The 16690-nt window shown below is 35.8% G+C and overlaps 1 protein-coding gene across 5 annotated transcripts in view; it reads right to left on the bottom strand.

Moving 5' to 3' along the window:
• Positions 1-16690, bottom strand: part of IPO11 (importin 11) — a 246493-nt gene that overhangs the window by 39673 nt on the left and 190130 nt on the right. For 3 of the 5 annotated variants that reach the window (XM_059063535.2, XM_067031017.1, XM_067031020.1), the window contains one exon: positions 75-1475. The exons of the other annotated variants lie outside the window; for them this stretch is intronic. In XM_059063535.2, the coding sequence (XP_058919518.1) occupies positions 1311-1475 (165 nt within the window). In that variant the 3' untranslated portion in view covers positions 75-1310. Of the gene's footprint in view, positions 1-74; positions 1476-16690 lie in introns of those variants that run through there. 5 annotated transcript variants of the gene reach the window in all.

The raw sequence follows: 16690 nt of genomic DNA, 5'->3' as shown, positions 1-16690 counted from the left end.
AAAATTCACTGGGCAATTTTTATGAACTCATTTTTTGTGAGGCAGGAAAAATAATCAGGCAAGCAAAGGTGAGGTATCTTTGGAAAATTTAATTTGGACCATATTTTCTTTCTTTCGCTTAAAACATCAAATATTTCCATACACTTTGGGTTCCACAACTTACAAAGGGGCAGTGGGTGGTTTCCTGCAGTTACATACTGTACCCAACTTTCTATAGAAAGATCAGACATTTTCCAACCTTGCTTTTGAGTATTTTCTTAAAAATGCTTTAAAGGTTCCTTACAGTCAATGGCAAGTAAAACAAAGTAAGGCTTTATTTTCTCCTTTTTCCCCGTTTTTGGTACTGCATGTTGGAGGAATAAGGCAGGAAGACTTGTCACATCAGTGTTGGTACCCTGGGGATCGCTGCTGAGTCCTCCACGTGTATCCATATCATCGAGGCCCTGATGTACCCCTGCACCAGAGGAACCTGACATGGGTAAGTGCTGAACAGCCTGTCACAGCCATTTCGCAGCACATGGGGTCTGTGGCTGCTGGTTCCTGTCAGTGTTCACAGGGCTCCTGGCCTCCAGGGGTAACAAAGGAACTAGGATCAAATCACGACCAGAGGTCTCCCACCTGGCACTGCAGTACCATAGGTTCACATCTCCGGGCCTTACAATGTGCATTTAAAGACTAAATGTAATTACTGAAAATAACACAAGAAAAAAATCCCATTACTAATTCCCATATCAAATTACTAGAATGAAAATAAAAGCATTTGTCTGATAAAACATGTTTTCTATGTCAGATGAAAGCAACTCCCTTGCAAGATAATCTCAGTAATGTATATTTGTCACTATTCATATATTTTGCCTGGTACACAAATTTCTGTAATTGCATCATCTGAACAGCTTTGTCATTTTTCAAACTTGTAGTCTCATTAACTTAAAAAAGGGATAAGGCAGCCAAATTTAACTAATTTTGGTTGCAGAAAAACATCTCAGACATTAGCCTTCTTCTTCTCAAGTGTTAAGAGCACGTGATTAAAAGGTAATAGTTTCTTCTCTTAACAGGAAACTAAGCAGCTATTGTTGTCAAATCTATCTTTAGTAAACACAGGGCCCTCATAAATATAAAATTAAATTCTTTTGAGGAATAGGTTTGTGATTTTAGGTATGCAGGATTTACATTTATTCGCTGAATTTTGTAGTAAAAAAACGTGTGGTGTTGCCATCTTTCTTTCAATACATGAGGGATTTCTCCATCATCTCAGCAGGCTCTCACACACAGATGGCAGGCTGGTCATCTCAGCCACATGTCACATGCTCTCAGAAGCCCTGCAAAAACTCCTGTAGCTGGGTGACGATCTCGGTGTCCACCGTTTCCATGAGGGACTGGAAGCCTTGCTCTCCCAGCAGCTCCTGCTGGGCCTTAAGCTTCTCGTAGATGAACTGCTGCAGTGACACGGTATGCACAGGGTCCTTCAGGGCCAGCTGCAGGACAGAGAGTAGCCACACTGTGTCAGAGAGGCAAAACAAGTTCCTCTTACATGTGAGTGACTCAATTCTTTGTAATCTCATTCACAGCAACAAAATTGCGTCTGCCTCCCTTCTTGCAAGGGATTCTAAAGGAGCCTCATTGTGGAAAAGTTGGTCAAAGAAAATTTCACTCAGTCTAACCTCAGCTCCCTAGGGCCTCTAAGCACAGTCATCTGATTAGCCCAATTTCTCAACAGTTCATCCATGTAAAGAATCAAAACCTGGTGGAAAGTATCCTAAAAGGAACATAACATGCCAAAGAGCACTTAAACACAATTGTCCAGGGTTCCTCATAGGAAGATCAGGTACTTTATCGTGGCAGCTTAGTGAGGCCCTCAGGACTGACAGAGGAAACACTGCCCTATCCTGGATTGCTATGCTACTTATATACATGTATGTTCTTCCAGTTAAAAAAGAGAAAGAAAAATAATAAATAAAAATAGATTTTTAACAACCCAAACACGTGCTCCTCCTCTCCCACTGGGATATTTGAAAAACAAAAGAAATATAATTAAATAAAAATAACCCATCCATCCACTTCCTAAAGGTAACAATCACAACAGAGAACATTCTGGCCTTTTCTGTGCCTGTGGCATGCACATACATACACATAAATATACAATTAATTCTGTTCTTTGCACTTATGCTATCATACAAAAAAATTCTACTCTAACACAGTTTAAGAATTCTAAATCAACTTATGTCATAATTTTTTTGTTATAGGCATGTTGAAGTAATCATGGTCTAGATTAAATACAATTTTAACTATAATTTTGCTGAATAATCTTTCATAAACACTGTTCCATGTTACAATCTATACAGCCTTTCCTCTACATTTCAAATTATTTCTTGGAGATATCTACCACTGTTTCACAAGGATTACTAGATTAAAGTGCATAGACAATTTTATGACTCCTGATATATATTATCAGGTTGTTTTTCCTACAGTTTGTACCAACTTAAAAGTTATAAGAGTTTTCAGCTTGTGACAGTTACCACTGGTATTATCAGTATTTAAATTCCTTAAAATCTAAGAATTGAAAAATAACACAACTTTGCTTTCACCTATATATTGCTCTCATTATCAACAATGCTGAAAATGTGTAAGGCTTTAAGTAAAGTGCATGAGTTTCTGTGTGAGAAATTCTTCTCTTTCCTTTACTGAGACTCAATTCTATTCTACGTAGATGAAGTAGCTGAGTCAGATCTGCAGTTTGAACAACGTAAGTAGATTTTATTTTATTTATTTTATTTTTTAACATCTTTATTAGAGTATAATTACCTTATAATGGTGTGTTAGTTTCTGGTTTATAACAAAGTGAATCAGCTATAGATATACAAATATCCCCTAGATTTTAAAATAATGACCACAAATAGAAAATGTAACTGAGAGGTAGAGACATAGGAGGCATGAATGTGAAATTAAACCCCTTATGTGAACATTCCAGAGTTACAAGATAAATCCAAGGCAAGGGTAATTTCAATAGTCATTCTCCTGGAAGATGGATAGGAGAAAGAACAGCAAGAAAAACTGCAGACACACAGCCCTAAATTCACAAGCCTGAAGATATCATTCCACAAAATGCACAGAAATTGAAGATGAACATTTAAAAATATCTACTCCCTTAAGTAACATGCAATAATGTTCAATATCATTTTAATTAGTAAGCAACAGACCTCTTACTAAAGAGGATGTGAACTTTGTTGAAATATCAGTCACTAAAACCACCTGCTATAATATGAGTGAAAAGCTGAGCTTGAAGCTGATGTTCAACAAGTCACTCCCACTACTGAAACAAAGCTTAAGAGTGTGATTTAAATGCTGTTTCAATTTGCTCTAAGAAACTGTAAACAGTTATCACATCTCCATGCTTTAATTTCCAACAAACTAATAAAAAGGAAAAGTATCCCCATACTAAACCCCACCAGCTATGGCATAACATGACATTGGTATATATTTTTTTAAGTATATTGATCAGTCATTAGAAGATTAAAAGTATTTCTCTGTTTTGTAAAAAGAGTTGTGGAGGGAAGAAGGAATTTTAAAAAACATACAGAATCTCCAATTACATACCTTACAAGATCTTAAAAAAAAAAAAACCCACACTACTTTTAGTGAAAAAAACTACACGTTCACAAATAAATGTCTGTTTTGGCTTCTGGTAGACATTCCTTAATCATGGTTATTAATACCTTCTTTTGAAGAAATATATAAAACAGATTGACCAAATGATTCCCTAGAGAAGAATTATCATTGCACATGCACTAAAAATCCAGATATCATTTCTTTGAATGCAATAATGCCTATAGTCACTAGAATTAAGAGACTCTGAAGTCACCAACAACATTTACAAAACCATTGTTTTTATGCAAATAATGTCCACCTAACATAATGAACTTAATCATCTGATTTAATGTGAAAAAATACAGAAAGCCTAGCATGTTTACTAGGTGGTATGTTCTTGAGAAAATAATAAGTTTTCTAACATAATAAGTAAATTATAAACAGGGAGATGTTGGACATTATATATAAACAAACATAAGAAGACTCTAAAAGATGGAGAGAAGAAGGCAGCACAGCACCCAAGGAACAACATGGTGTTGAGTGTCCTTTCTTCTTGCCTCATAAATTCCAGATTTGGGGCTGAAGAAGCTAGCAACCTGGAAACACCAATGAGCACAGACAAAAAAAGCTAAAACAAATAGCCTACTCTCTAGCCAAAGGACCAGAAAGCAAGACAAAAAACTTTTAGACAATAATTGCTCTACTTCAGCCAAACACCACAGAATAAACTGTGGCCCCAGTCCCACTGAGCTATTAGAAGGATTCAACCCACCTCCCATGACTGTGGAGGTCCTTGGGGATCTTGAACTCTCCCGTTCCTCACCCAGGGAGGTATCAGTGGAGGCTTAGTGGGGAACATGGCCTCTTCCCCTACCTGGCAGTAACAAAAGTGGTACATCCACTTCTTCTGCCAGTGCAGTATCAGAAGAAGTCAGCTAAAACAGAATTAAATAAGATGCAGAGTCTCATAACACAATACCAAAAATGCCCAGGTTTCAAGAGAAATCACTCACAATCCAACCAAAAGGACAGGGCATGGGCAAGAGGGAAGTGGATTTAATTATAAAAGGGCAATTGAGAGGTCTTGTGCTGATAGAAATGTTCTATATCTTGGCTCATTAACATAAATATTCTGGTTGTGAAGTCACAGTTTCGCAAATGTTATCACTAGAGGACACGGACAGCAACAGTTTATAAACCAGAGAGATCATTATATCTGGCAACCTCAACCACCAAGAATACACTGGGAGGCAAGGAATTAACTTCTGAAGGTGAATGACCAAAATAGTTTGACACCTATATGCCCAAATTTAAACAAAGTATTCATAGAAGAATCTTACAAAATCAAATTATTTATTCTTCTTTCCCACACATTTCTAACAGCTGTGATTACCTTTGTTTAGCTGCAGGTTTGCTTAGATGCACAAATCTGAGGCGATAAATACCTGCTACAAGGAAAACAAAGGCAGCAATACTGAGGCTCAATTGACAATATGAAAATATTGGGGATAATGGGAAGAAACAGAAAACTATTAAAAAACAGATCCAGGGCTTCCCTGGTGGCGCAGTGGTTGAGAGTCCGCCTGCAGATGCAGGAGACATGGGTTCGTGCCCTGGTCCGGGAGGATCCCACATGCCGTGGAGCGGCTAGGCCCGTGAGCCATGGCCGCTGGGCCTGCGCGTCCGGAGCCTGTGCTCCGCAATGGGAGAGGCCACAACGGTGAGAGGCCCGCATACCGCAAAAAAAAAAAAAAAAAAAAAAAAAAAACAGATCCAGACTAGATAAAATGTGTGGTATTTTGGATTGAATCCTGCAACTAAGAGCATTAGTGGAAAACTGGTGAAATTTAAATAAAGTCTGGAGTTTAGTTAAACTAATATACCATAAAGTCTGGAGTTTAGTTAATACTAATATACCAAAGTTGGTTTCTTAGCTTTGATAAATGTACAATACTAATGTAAGATGTTGATATTAGGGAAAACTGGGTGAAGGGTGCATGAGAACCCTCTGTACTACCTTTGCTACTTTTCTGTAAACCTAAAACTATTCCAAAATAACAAGGTTTTATCTATCTTTATGCCAGTACCATACTGTTTTAATTACTGTGGCTTTGTAATATATTTTGAAGTCAGGAAGTGTGATGCCACCAGCTTTGTTCTTTTTTTAAGACTGCTTTGGCTGGCTATTCAAGATCTTTTATGGTTCCATATGAATTTTAGAATTGTATTTTTCATTTCTATAAGAAATGCCATTGGGATACTGACAGGAATTGCACTGAATTGGTAAACTGTTTTGGGTAGTATGGATGGACATCTTAACAATATTAAGCCTTCCAATCCATGAATATGGATATCTATTTGTTTGTGTCTATAATTTCTTTCATGAATGTTTTGTAAGTTTTCAGTCTATAAGTCTTCCATTTCTTTAGTTAAATTTATGCCTAAATATTTTATTCTTTTTGATGCTATTGTAAATGGGTTTTCTTAATTTCCTTTTCAGCTAATTATTAGCATATAGAAAACACACTTGATTTTTGTACATTGATGTTGTACCCTGCAACTTTGCTGGATTCATTTATTAGTTCCAGCAGTTTTTTTTAATGGTGTCGTCAGGGTTTTCTATATATAAGATCATGTCATCTGCAAGAGCAGACAATTTTACTTCTACCATTTCAATTTGTATGCCTTTAATTTCTTTTTCTTGCCTAACTGTCGTGGCTACGATTTCCAGTACTATGATGAACATGCAGAGCAATGGAAATGAATAGAGAGATCAGAAATAAATCCACACATACAGAGTTACCTATAGATCTTCAATAATGGTGCCAAGAATGCATAGTGGGAAAAGGATACTCTCTTCAACAAATTGTGTTGGAAAACTGGATATCCATATGCAAAAGAATGAAATCCTCATCTTACACCACACATAAAAATCTACTCAAAATTAATTAAAGACTTAAACATAAGACCTCAAACTGTAAAACTCTAGAAGAAAACACGGGGGAAAAGATTCATGACAGTGGCCTTGGCAATGATTTCATGGATATGCTATCATAACCAAAACACACATGCAACAAAAGCAAAAACAAACAAGGGAAACTATGTCAAACAAAACTTTAAAAAGTTATTTTAAAAAAAGGATTCAGACTAAAAAAGTACATACCTCTGTGGCCATTTGGTTGGGGGGACATGCTGCCCTAGACACCTCAATTGGCTGACACAAATGTTCATTATATATACAGAATGTCTAAGCAGCAAGACTTGCAAGCTCATTTTCAAAACGAGAAAAACTGACAACCCTAAGCTTTGAAAGACATCCAAAGCTGATTTTTCTCAAGTTAACGGCATCAGTAGATGCCACTAGAACACAGACTTCCAAGTTCTTGGTTTGTTCTTTCTGTTGCTTCCATATGCCTAACCCCCATTCTTGTCCTTCAAGAAAACACATGATTATTTAAGAAGTATTTCCTTTAAAATGGTTATGATAACATTAGGAACCTTACAACAGGTTTCAGTTATTAGCAAAAGATAACTAGCTAGAATTCCTGACTCCAGGGTTATGCTTAATAAATGAAGTGCTAAATAACCCAACTTACTTCAAAAGTACATACATTGGATTTTAATAAGCAAGTCCAGTATTCCCTGGTTCTGAAATTATTACTCGAAGACAGAACGGTTCTGTATGGTTCTGTACAGTTCAGAATGGTTGAACTGTATATGAGGTCCTTCTGTTGGTAACTATATAGCCTTCTAACCTACAACAATTGACCCATAGGTGGTTAATCTTTAAAGCTGTTACAAGATTTTTAGCTCCTGTGGTGCTACTTACAAAGATGTACACTTCTTGTTCTTTGAGATTTTTATTCCTTAAAACTAAAATATATTTCACCGTATTAATCTTCAATTTCACCCAGCAGATATTCAGTAAAGCTGAATCTTTTATTTTTCTTAGGTTATGTGGCATATTGTGTAATTGCTCACTTTTCAACTCTCCATACAACCTATGATAATTTTCAGAAATTATTTACTGTAACATTTTTTCATATGATATTTTGCTAAAGAGAAAAAGTTTCCTACCTTAGAAAAATACAGAAGGTCTTTTTAAAAATAATATATTTTCGGGGTTCCCTGGTGGCGCAGTAGTTGAGAGTCTGCCTGACAATGCAGGGGACACGGGTTCGTGCCCTGGTCTGGGAAGATCCCACATGCCACGGAGGGACTGGGCCCGTGAGCCACAACTACTGAGCCTGCGCGTCTGGGGCCTGTGCTCCGCAACAAGAGGGGCTGCGATAGTGAGAGGCCCGCATACCGCGATGAAGTTGCCGCAACTAGAGAGGGCCCTCGCGCAGAAATGAAGACCCAACACGGCCAAAAATAAATAAATTAATTAAAAAAAATATATATATACTTTCTATGAAACCTGGTATATTATGTATAAAAACACTAGCTATGCAACAGGCCAAAAACATTAAAGAAAAATTCGCTTATAACAATGTATAGCCATGTGGTCTTCAAAAATTCCGTAGTTTGATGAAAATATCTTTTGTTTAAAATTATTTTCTTTTTTGACCTCTGATTGTTTCACCATAGGTAACTCAATTTCTAAAATATATCTAAAACGTCTAAATTTCTAGAATCTCTTAGGATATAAACTCTTTTAATTTGGTGGTTTAACAAAGAGTTTGAGGCCTGCAGATGCCAACCAGAACCCACCTCATTAATAGGGCTTGGCAATGCAATTTAGTCACTAATTACACCAAGTGTGAAACCCAAATTCCAAGGGAGCCACCTGAGATTTTTACTTTATTCTATTTTTAAATGTATTTTTATTTTAACCACTGTTGTGGCTGTTTCCTGAGGAATTTAAACTACAATTTCTACTGATGAGCTTGTAAGTAAAGGAACTATTTACACTGCTATGTCTAGAAAGACTGGGACCCAGACTTAATGAGATAAAAATGACAGCACATGCCTATCTCAGTGACAAAAACTTAAATTTCAACTTAGTAATTAGCTTGTAACCTACGTTTTCTGATACAATTATTATTCTCTCCACCAGTCCTAGACCATTACTACTTGGGTATTTTTACTCTAGTTTCAATTTTTTTCTAGTTATACCTTTCATTGTAGGGTGCATCAACTCTTTGCAAAGTAAGCTTAAGAGAAATGCAAAATTTAAACAATGAGCCCAAGTATTTATTTCAAGTCCAGCTCTGGGGAACAGAACACCTGCTTATTTTTTCACATTTGTCTCAGTATGGAATGTTCTTCATGAGAGCAATGAAATAGAAATCAAAATATTATATTTATATTTACTAAACTCCAAACACAAGCAAGGCATGTGCTAGGCACAGGCTTCCTATAGTATTTCATTTAAAACTCACAATAAGGAATCCTAAGGAGGCAAGGGAGTCTTCAGCAATTTAACCAAAAATCCTTAAAGAACAGTGGTTCTCCCCCTTGGCAGCACACTGGGAATCGTTTGTGAAACTTTCAAAAATGATGACGTCTAAGTTTTACTTCTGCAAATTCTGATTTAACTGGTTTCAGGCACCAGGATTTTTAAAAGCTCTCCAGGTAATTCTGATGCACATCTAAGTGTTACAAAAAAATTTGGAAAAACCAGCTTTGAGGACTAAGGTCTCAAGAGAATCTAAAAGAACCTATATTTTTACATTCAGTAAAATAAAAGAATACAGGTAATAGACTAAATAAAACATATGAAACTTAATTCCCACTTACCACCATCTATTTCTAGAAACTCTTCAGGGCTTCCTTTCTCCTTTAGTTTCAGTGAGGCATTTTAAAATTCCTTTTGCTTTACTGTATGCATAGTAGGCAATGTCAGTATCTTTCTTTTTTTTCTCATTGTCCGATTCCTCCACCATCCCAAAGTTTAATGCCCTTTGACGTTTGGTCTTTGACTCTAGAATTCACTATCCAGTGGTATACTTGTGTTTAGTTTTAAAAAGTTATTTTTTTAACGTGTTAAAAGCATATTATTATTCTATTCCTATTTCAATAGAAGCTTTGCCAGGGATAAATGGTGAATTTAATGCTAGATTCAATTTGCTAAGGGTAATTTATATTTTTGCATCTATTTTTATAAATCTAAAAATTTACCGTTTTTCTTTTTTCTGTTTCATTCTTTACTGACAATTCCCACAGCTTTCTAGGTTTTAGAATAGTTCAACTAGCACAGCATTACCTGTTCCTTAAATTTTGATACTACAAAGGAAGGAAGAAAGAAAAGAATGAAGGATAAAAGGGAGAAAAAAGGAGAAAAAAATGGGGGAGGGAGAGAGAGAAGGAAAGCTGCTGCCAAAAGGATGTCATTAGAAAAGTTAAACGCATTAAACTGCTTATTTTAATTGATAATACATTCCAATAAAACCACTTGTAAAATGAGCATATAAACATTACTGAATACTGGGGGAGGGTCTTTTACTGTTCTTTTTTTTTGAGGAGTGGGGAGGCAATTTAAAACATTTCTTCCATGGCTATTATACAACTATTTCTACCTGGTCCTAAGTTTTTTGGTTTTTGTGCTTTTTTTTGTAATTTACATTTTACTTAAAAATTGTCCATTCTGATAAGATTTTCCATTGATTAGCCAACAGTTACATGTATAACTCCTGAAGTTATATGTGTCCTTATCTCTAATATTGATATTTATATTCACTCCCCCACCCCTTGATTGTGGCTCACCAGAGTAGCAGTTCATGGAGGTCAGGTGGGCAATGGAGTTTTTTTTTAAGCTCAAGTCCATCTCACAGTGGGACCAGTGGGTTGCCCATCTTGTGGCTATTTCCCAGTTCCAGAATGTATAATTGGAACACACATACTTAGCATCTGGAGGAATCCCCATATTGGGTTCTAGGTTTCCTAAGGTTGACTTTTGCTTTTTACTCACAACTTGCAATGAGTTTTGGGTTGATTTATCTTCATTCTTTCTTGTTTGATAATAAAATTACTTAAGGCTATGTATAATTTCGTTGTGCCCACATGTTTTTATGTGTAATAATCTCAGTGGAGTATATCACCTAATTAAAAATTGCAAGCTTCCTCTTTAAGATATCATTTAAAAAACTTTGTGACCAATATTTTTCTCAACAATTGCTTAATTTCAGGTTTCACTTCATTGCAGTCAGAGAATATGACCTGTACTGTTTCTACTCTGAAAAACTGGAGGTATTTTGGTAAGCCTCGAATATGCTCTTTTTAAAATGTTTTATGAACATTTTATAAAATGTATTTTCTATTTATAGGGTAAAATTTTTATTTACAGCTACTAAATTAACTTTACTGATATTATTCAGATTTGTCACTACACAACCACTAGGAGATCCTCTTAGGTTCAACATAACACACATAGGATCTCAAGACTACTATAGGCTATCCTTAGCATCAGTTTACTCAGAAGGCCATGGGGATGACATGATATCGCAAAATGAAAATGTGTAGAAAGATAAATTTTGCACCAATATAAATGTTATGATAATAGGTGTATTTTTAGAACCCTGTAAAAATATGCTGCTGCCTTTTCAAATGACTGTTTTCATGTTTTATGAAAGCATTTCTACTATAAACAAATTTTAGAAGTAAATTAAGCTAAATTTACTGTGTAAATTAAGGACTATCTCCATTCAATTTCCAGCAACAGTTATCTATTTACATTAAAAAAAATCAATTCTAATACATAACTTAATTAATAAATAAGAGGAAGATGCCCTCCTTCCAGTCACCTTAACATCAGAGTAAAATGACTATGTAACAAATGACTATATAACAAAGTGTAATAGAATACTGAATTTAATAACATCAATGTTATTAAATGAGAATGGCCTGCTAGATATCTAAATATGTTACCACTTAGCAATGCCTCTGATTCTACTTCCTCCTCAAAGATATTATTAATATTCATGTTTGTCCAATCTGTGACATAATATACTATAAAACCAAATATGTGCCATAATACATTGATCCAATTATATGTGGTTTCCAGGTGATACAGAGAATGGAAAAGATTTATAAACAGAAACAGTGAAGAAAACTCAGATGAGATTTTCTATTTGCAATCTAAATGCTATCTTTGGATATGCTCAGTTTTCTGAATATCATTTATTTCTGTGTATAACCTTATTAAAGGAACTGAGAACATCAGAGTGAGCCATCTATAGGCAACACCAGCTCCCTTCTCTCTGCTTATTGCTCCAACTGCTTCTATGGTTGCAGGGAGTGAGATCACTGAGCAAATATTACAAGAATCTCTACTTTCCTGATAAGATGCTCTACAAGGTCAAGCTATCAGGTGAAGGATCGAAGTGTAAGTGCTATAAACAGGAAATTCCAAAAGAGAACTTTTTTTTTTTTTTTTTGCGTTTCACGGGCCTCTCACTGTTGTGGCCTCTCCCGTTGCGGAGCACAGGCTCTGGACGCACAGGCTCAGCCGCCATGGCTCACCGGCCCAGCTGCTCCGCGGCATGTGAGATCTTCCCGGACCGGGGCACGAACCCGTGCCCCCTGCATCGGCAGGTGGATTCTCAACCACTGCGCCATCAGGGAAGCCCCCAAAAGAGAACTTTTAAAGCCAAGGACGTTTAATAAGGAGCCAGTCAGCACCCTCAATCTACTTCAAAAACTGGGATTATCATTTATCAAATTGTAAACCATCAATAATTTATCAAAATGACAGAAAATGACAGGAATGAAAACTTCCCATTCTGACCATCTGCTGATATAGCAAAATTGTTAGAGAATTTGCGGTATTTTAAGACCTGCATTAATTCACTATTTCTGTGAAGGGAAAAACTGTTCTATGGCTGTTTAACCTACATTTGCTGGAGTACCTGAAATGATCTCATACATGATTTAAATTACATTATGTATTTATTGTAGTAGGCATGCTTGGCACAAAACAAAGGAATAACTGCACAGCAGTGCCTCCAGAACTGAATTATCTGTGGAAGTCAGGTGGAAAACTCAAAAAACAGCAACACTATGATTAACAAAGATGTAACACTATGACAATTCTTTAGAAAACAACACAATTCAAGCATTTCAAAATGTCTGTCCCACTATTACCTTTTAATGTTAGAGTTTATTTAAGTCTCAGAGAACCAAGCTTATCAACAATTATTTTGTTTACATAAAAACAGAGTAATCACAATCAGAATATCTACAATACCCATTGGATTTAAGACCATAAATGATCTTGTACCAGTCTCTGAGAATTACACTTGTTCTTTATTCAAGGAATAAATTCATAGTGAAATGGAACAAGTAGAGTTTTAGAAGCAGTTCATCAACACCTAGTTACCAAAGGCCAGATCTTTCCTGAAAAAAAGTCACTCAAATCTCCAGCTCATTTTAACTGCTGACTTACGCGTTTAAGAAATTTGCTACCACTAGCATCTAATTCAATGAAAAGTTACTGAGAATCCATCTTGTAACATTCTACATCCACACCTTGTATGTAAAATGTGTTTGGGGGGTGGGGTGAAGGTAACAGGAAAATTAGTGGTGTGATAAATTTTTATATTAAATGGTAAAAAGCTGCTGCATAAAATGTTGGAATGAGGCAGCACTATGTGTATGTGTGAAAAAGGGAGGAGATAAAGAGAGAAGATGGGGGAGGTGAAGAGGGTGCTGGCAGACAACAAAAAGATATTTCTCTCAGGTATCCAGGTCAGAAGAAAGTTAGTTGGTTATGTGGTGCATCCAATGGCATCGGTATTCACTGGGTGGAAGCAGTTAATCTGTAGTTAAATGAATGGCATAGGAAATGAATGGAGTAGGAAAACACTGTCAAGTTCTCTTAGCAAGCATAACATTGCAAGCCTCTCCCCAACTGTATGGCTAAGCACAATCTCAAACCTTTTCTTACCAAAGTTTTCTGCTCTATTTTTTCATTTATTGAGAAATTTTTTAAAAAGCCATCAGATGGTAAATTTCTTTTAAAATACATATATTGGGTTGGCCAAAAAGTTTGTTTGGGTTTTTCCAAACAAACTTTTTGGCCAACCCAATACATCTGGTCTACAATGAAAATAAATGAGAAACACTGGATTTGCATGAGAAAACACTGGCTTGCTAACCAACTTAGTTAGAACATATAGGTACTCTGTAAAATAGCCAATAAGTGATTTTTTTCCCAAATAATTGAGTTTTACAACAACAACAAAATGACAAAGTGAAAAGATCCCCCTTTATTTAGAGAAGCTCTTGACGGGATACATTAAAGTTTTTTTGAGTTGAACACAATTTTGTTTATAAAAGACAAAACCATTTATAACATGCACTTATAGCTGTTCAGTTAAAAGAAAATCTGTGTGGATTTTTGGTGCAGTGGGCCCCATGGGTGGCAGCCTGTCAGGGATGATAAAAGGTAAGGGCTAATGGAGAGGCTGCATGGTTAATAGTTCTGGAGCTTGTGGAAATGAACAAAGGAAACAAAGAAGAAAGTCTACAGTTTGACAATCAGTCACATTACATAATGGCCATTTTCTTAAAGAAAAAAAATGAACATCTATAAAATTCATATGTAAAGTATACTAAGGAATTATGAGACAAAGATCTATACAGATAACTTTAGTTCAAATGAAAGAGAACAAACAGTTATTAATAAGCAAGGTCTTCTACCCATGAAATGTGAAATGTAACAATGAAAATGTGGACGTATTTCTGGAATTTAGGGTTTATACCCTAACTCACAAAATTCAAATGGTATCTGAAGTTTCATGGTCCACTATCATTTATGCAGTCATAGCAGATGAATAAGCAAATTCGTGGTAGAATATGGCTGTACAACAATCTTCTACAACACAAATCTGACCAGGTCACTCCTTTGATGACAACTTTTTAACGACTCCCTATTCCTACCAAATAAAATCCAAATTCCTAGCTTTCTATGGCTGCTGTAACAACCACAAATTTATTACCTCCTGGTTCTATATACAGAAGGCCAGAACAGTCTCACTGGGCTAAAATCAAGGTGTGTCAGCAGGGCTGCCTCCCTTTCTAAAGGCTCCAGGGGAGAATCTGTTTTCCTGGCTCTTCCAGATCTAGAAGGCTTCTTCCTCCATCTTCAAAGCAAATAGCAGGTGGAGTCTTTCTGACACTGCATCATTCTGACCCTCTCCCTTCTGCCTCCCTCTTCATTTTTAAGGACTCTTGTGATTACATTTGGCCCACCTGGAAACCTTAATTCCACTTTGCTGTGTAACAAAACATAGTCATAGGTGATACTACATATTTATTCACAGGCTCCAGGGACTAACTAGGACACGGATATGCCTGAAGATGAAAGGGATTATTCTGCCTACCACACTTATCATATGGTATACCAGGCCCTCTACAACCCACTTTTTTTTTGACACACAGTAGGCAGCTAAATAAATGTCTGAGTGACATTCCTGCCACTGCCCACAGTTCAGTGAAATAAAAGAATTACTTGTCCTGAGTATTGCAGGATGTTTAACAGCATCCTTGGCTCCTACCCACTAAATGCCAGTAGTACCTCTCTGGCCTTGTGACAATAAAAAATGTCTTTCAGACAATGCTGTAAGTCCCCTGGGGGGGGGGGGCAAAATTACACTCAGTTGAGAACCACTATTAAACAAGGATCTACTGTTTGTACGTAAAAGTAAATGTAAACTTACTTAATTCACACAATGACATAAAGCCATTTTGACTAGGGTTAAGAAAGTCATCAGTTTCTTCATTTCTTCCAGCTCAGTAAGAAAGTGTGGGGAAGAAATTAATTCTGGTTTAAGTTAAAAGAAAGTTATAACTAACACCTGGATAGTTTCTGTAACAAAATCTTTCCTCTTTTATATCTGTTTTTATTTTAAAGTAATTTATTTCAAGGTGACAGTTCCTGAAAAATCCAATGACTTATTAATATGATCTTCACACAAATAAGTACAAAATTGCGCAAAGCTGTTTTAAATCATTTCACTTTGCTAGGGTTTATGTAAAAATGAATTAGAGTGACTAGGATATAATGAAATCCGTATCATTTAATTTGTAAATTCTTTAGTTAACAAATCCTCTTTCATCAGAAGTGATATTTTATTTGTGAACATATCACTTTATACAGGAGAATTAAATCATTTTAATTGTTTTAAATTAATATAAATGGACATGTTCTTTCTCATATTTTCTTCATTTAACTCTGAATCATGGTAGCACACCCTAGCTTTTGTTATAAGCTATGTCTTTATTCACATCACACAGTTAGGGTAAGACAACAAAGAAGGAATTGCTTTCAATGCACTGCTCAAAAGAACTAGCTGGAGTATGTATGTATGTATTAGACTGATCTAAGGAATATTCTAAAAGGAAAATAAATCTGCAATTCTTAGCATCAAAATAGCCAGTCTTATGCCTCTGACTTTCAAACAATACAGTTTTTGCTGTTTTCCAGCATAACTCTTTCCCACTTCAGATCAAGGTAATTAACAATTATTTAGTAAGTGTTCAGTTTACCTTAAAAGTTATATTATGGTGAATTTTCAAGTAAAATATCCTCAGAAACATCATTATTGAGTATTAAAACACATTGTTAGGCTTAACAGTAATTAAAATAGGCAGGGTTATAAACTACAATTTGGAGTTCTGAAATAAATCCATGTAAATCTGGCAATGGAGAATCTGATTGATAAAGGTGGCATTTCAAAATAGTAAAGACAGGCTACTGATTAATTTTGTGACACAAGCCATATGTGTATGTATGTGCGTGTATGTATTTATATATTTATATACATATACATATATATACAAAAAAAGGTGATGCTCTACTTCACTCCTTTATCAAAAAATTTCCAGTTAAAGATTTAAATGAAGTAAGCCCATCAAAACACAAGAAATGATTTCTTAAGAGTGGGGTAGCCATTCCAATCACTCCATAAAACCATACACAACAAAAGAAGAGTTCAAAAACAAAGTCAAAAACCAAAAAAATGCTGTCAAATTAAAGAGATGAAAACAACTACCACGGAAAACTCAATATACAGTGATGATCTCTCAAAGAGCAGTGCAGATCTGGACTGATCATATCCTCAGAAGATAGCACTTCATCTTTCAGAAAGAGGGTCAAATGAAG

This window comes from Kogia breviceps, chromosome 4, assembly GCF_026419965.1.
Source record: "Kogia breviceps isolate mKogBre1 chromosome 4, mKogBre1 haplotype 1, whole genome shotgun sequence".
Lineage (NCBI taxonomy): Eukaryota > Metazoa > Chordata > Mammalia > Artiodactyla > Physeteridae > Kogia > Kogia breviceps.
This window is presented reverse-complemented; position numbering and strand designations above follow the sequence as displayed.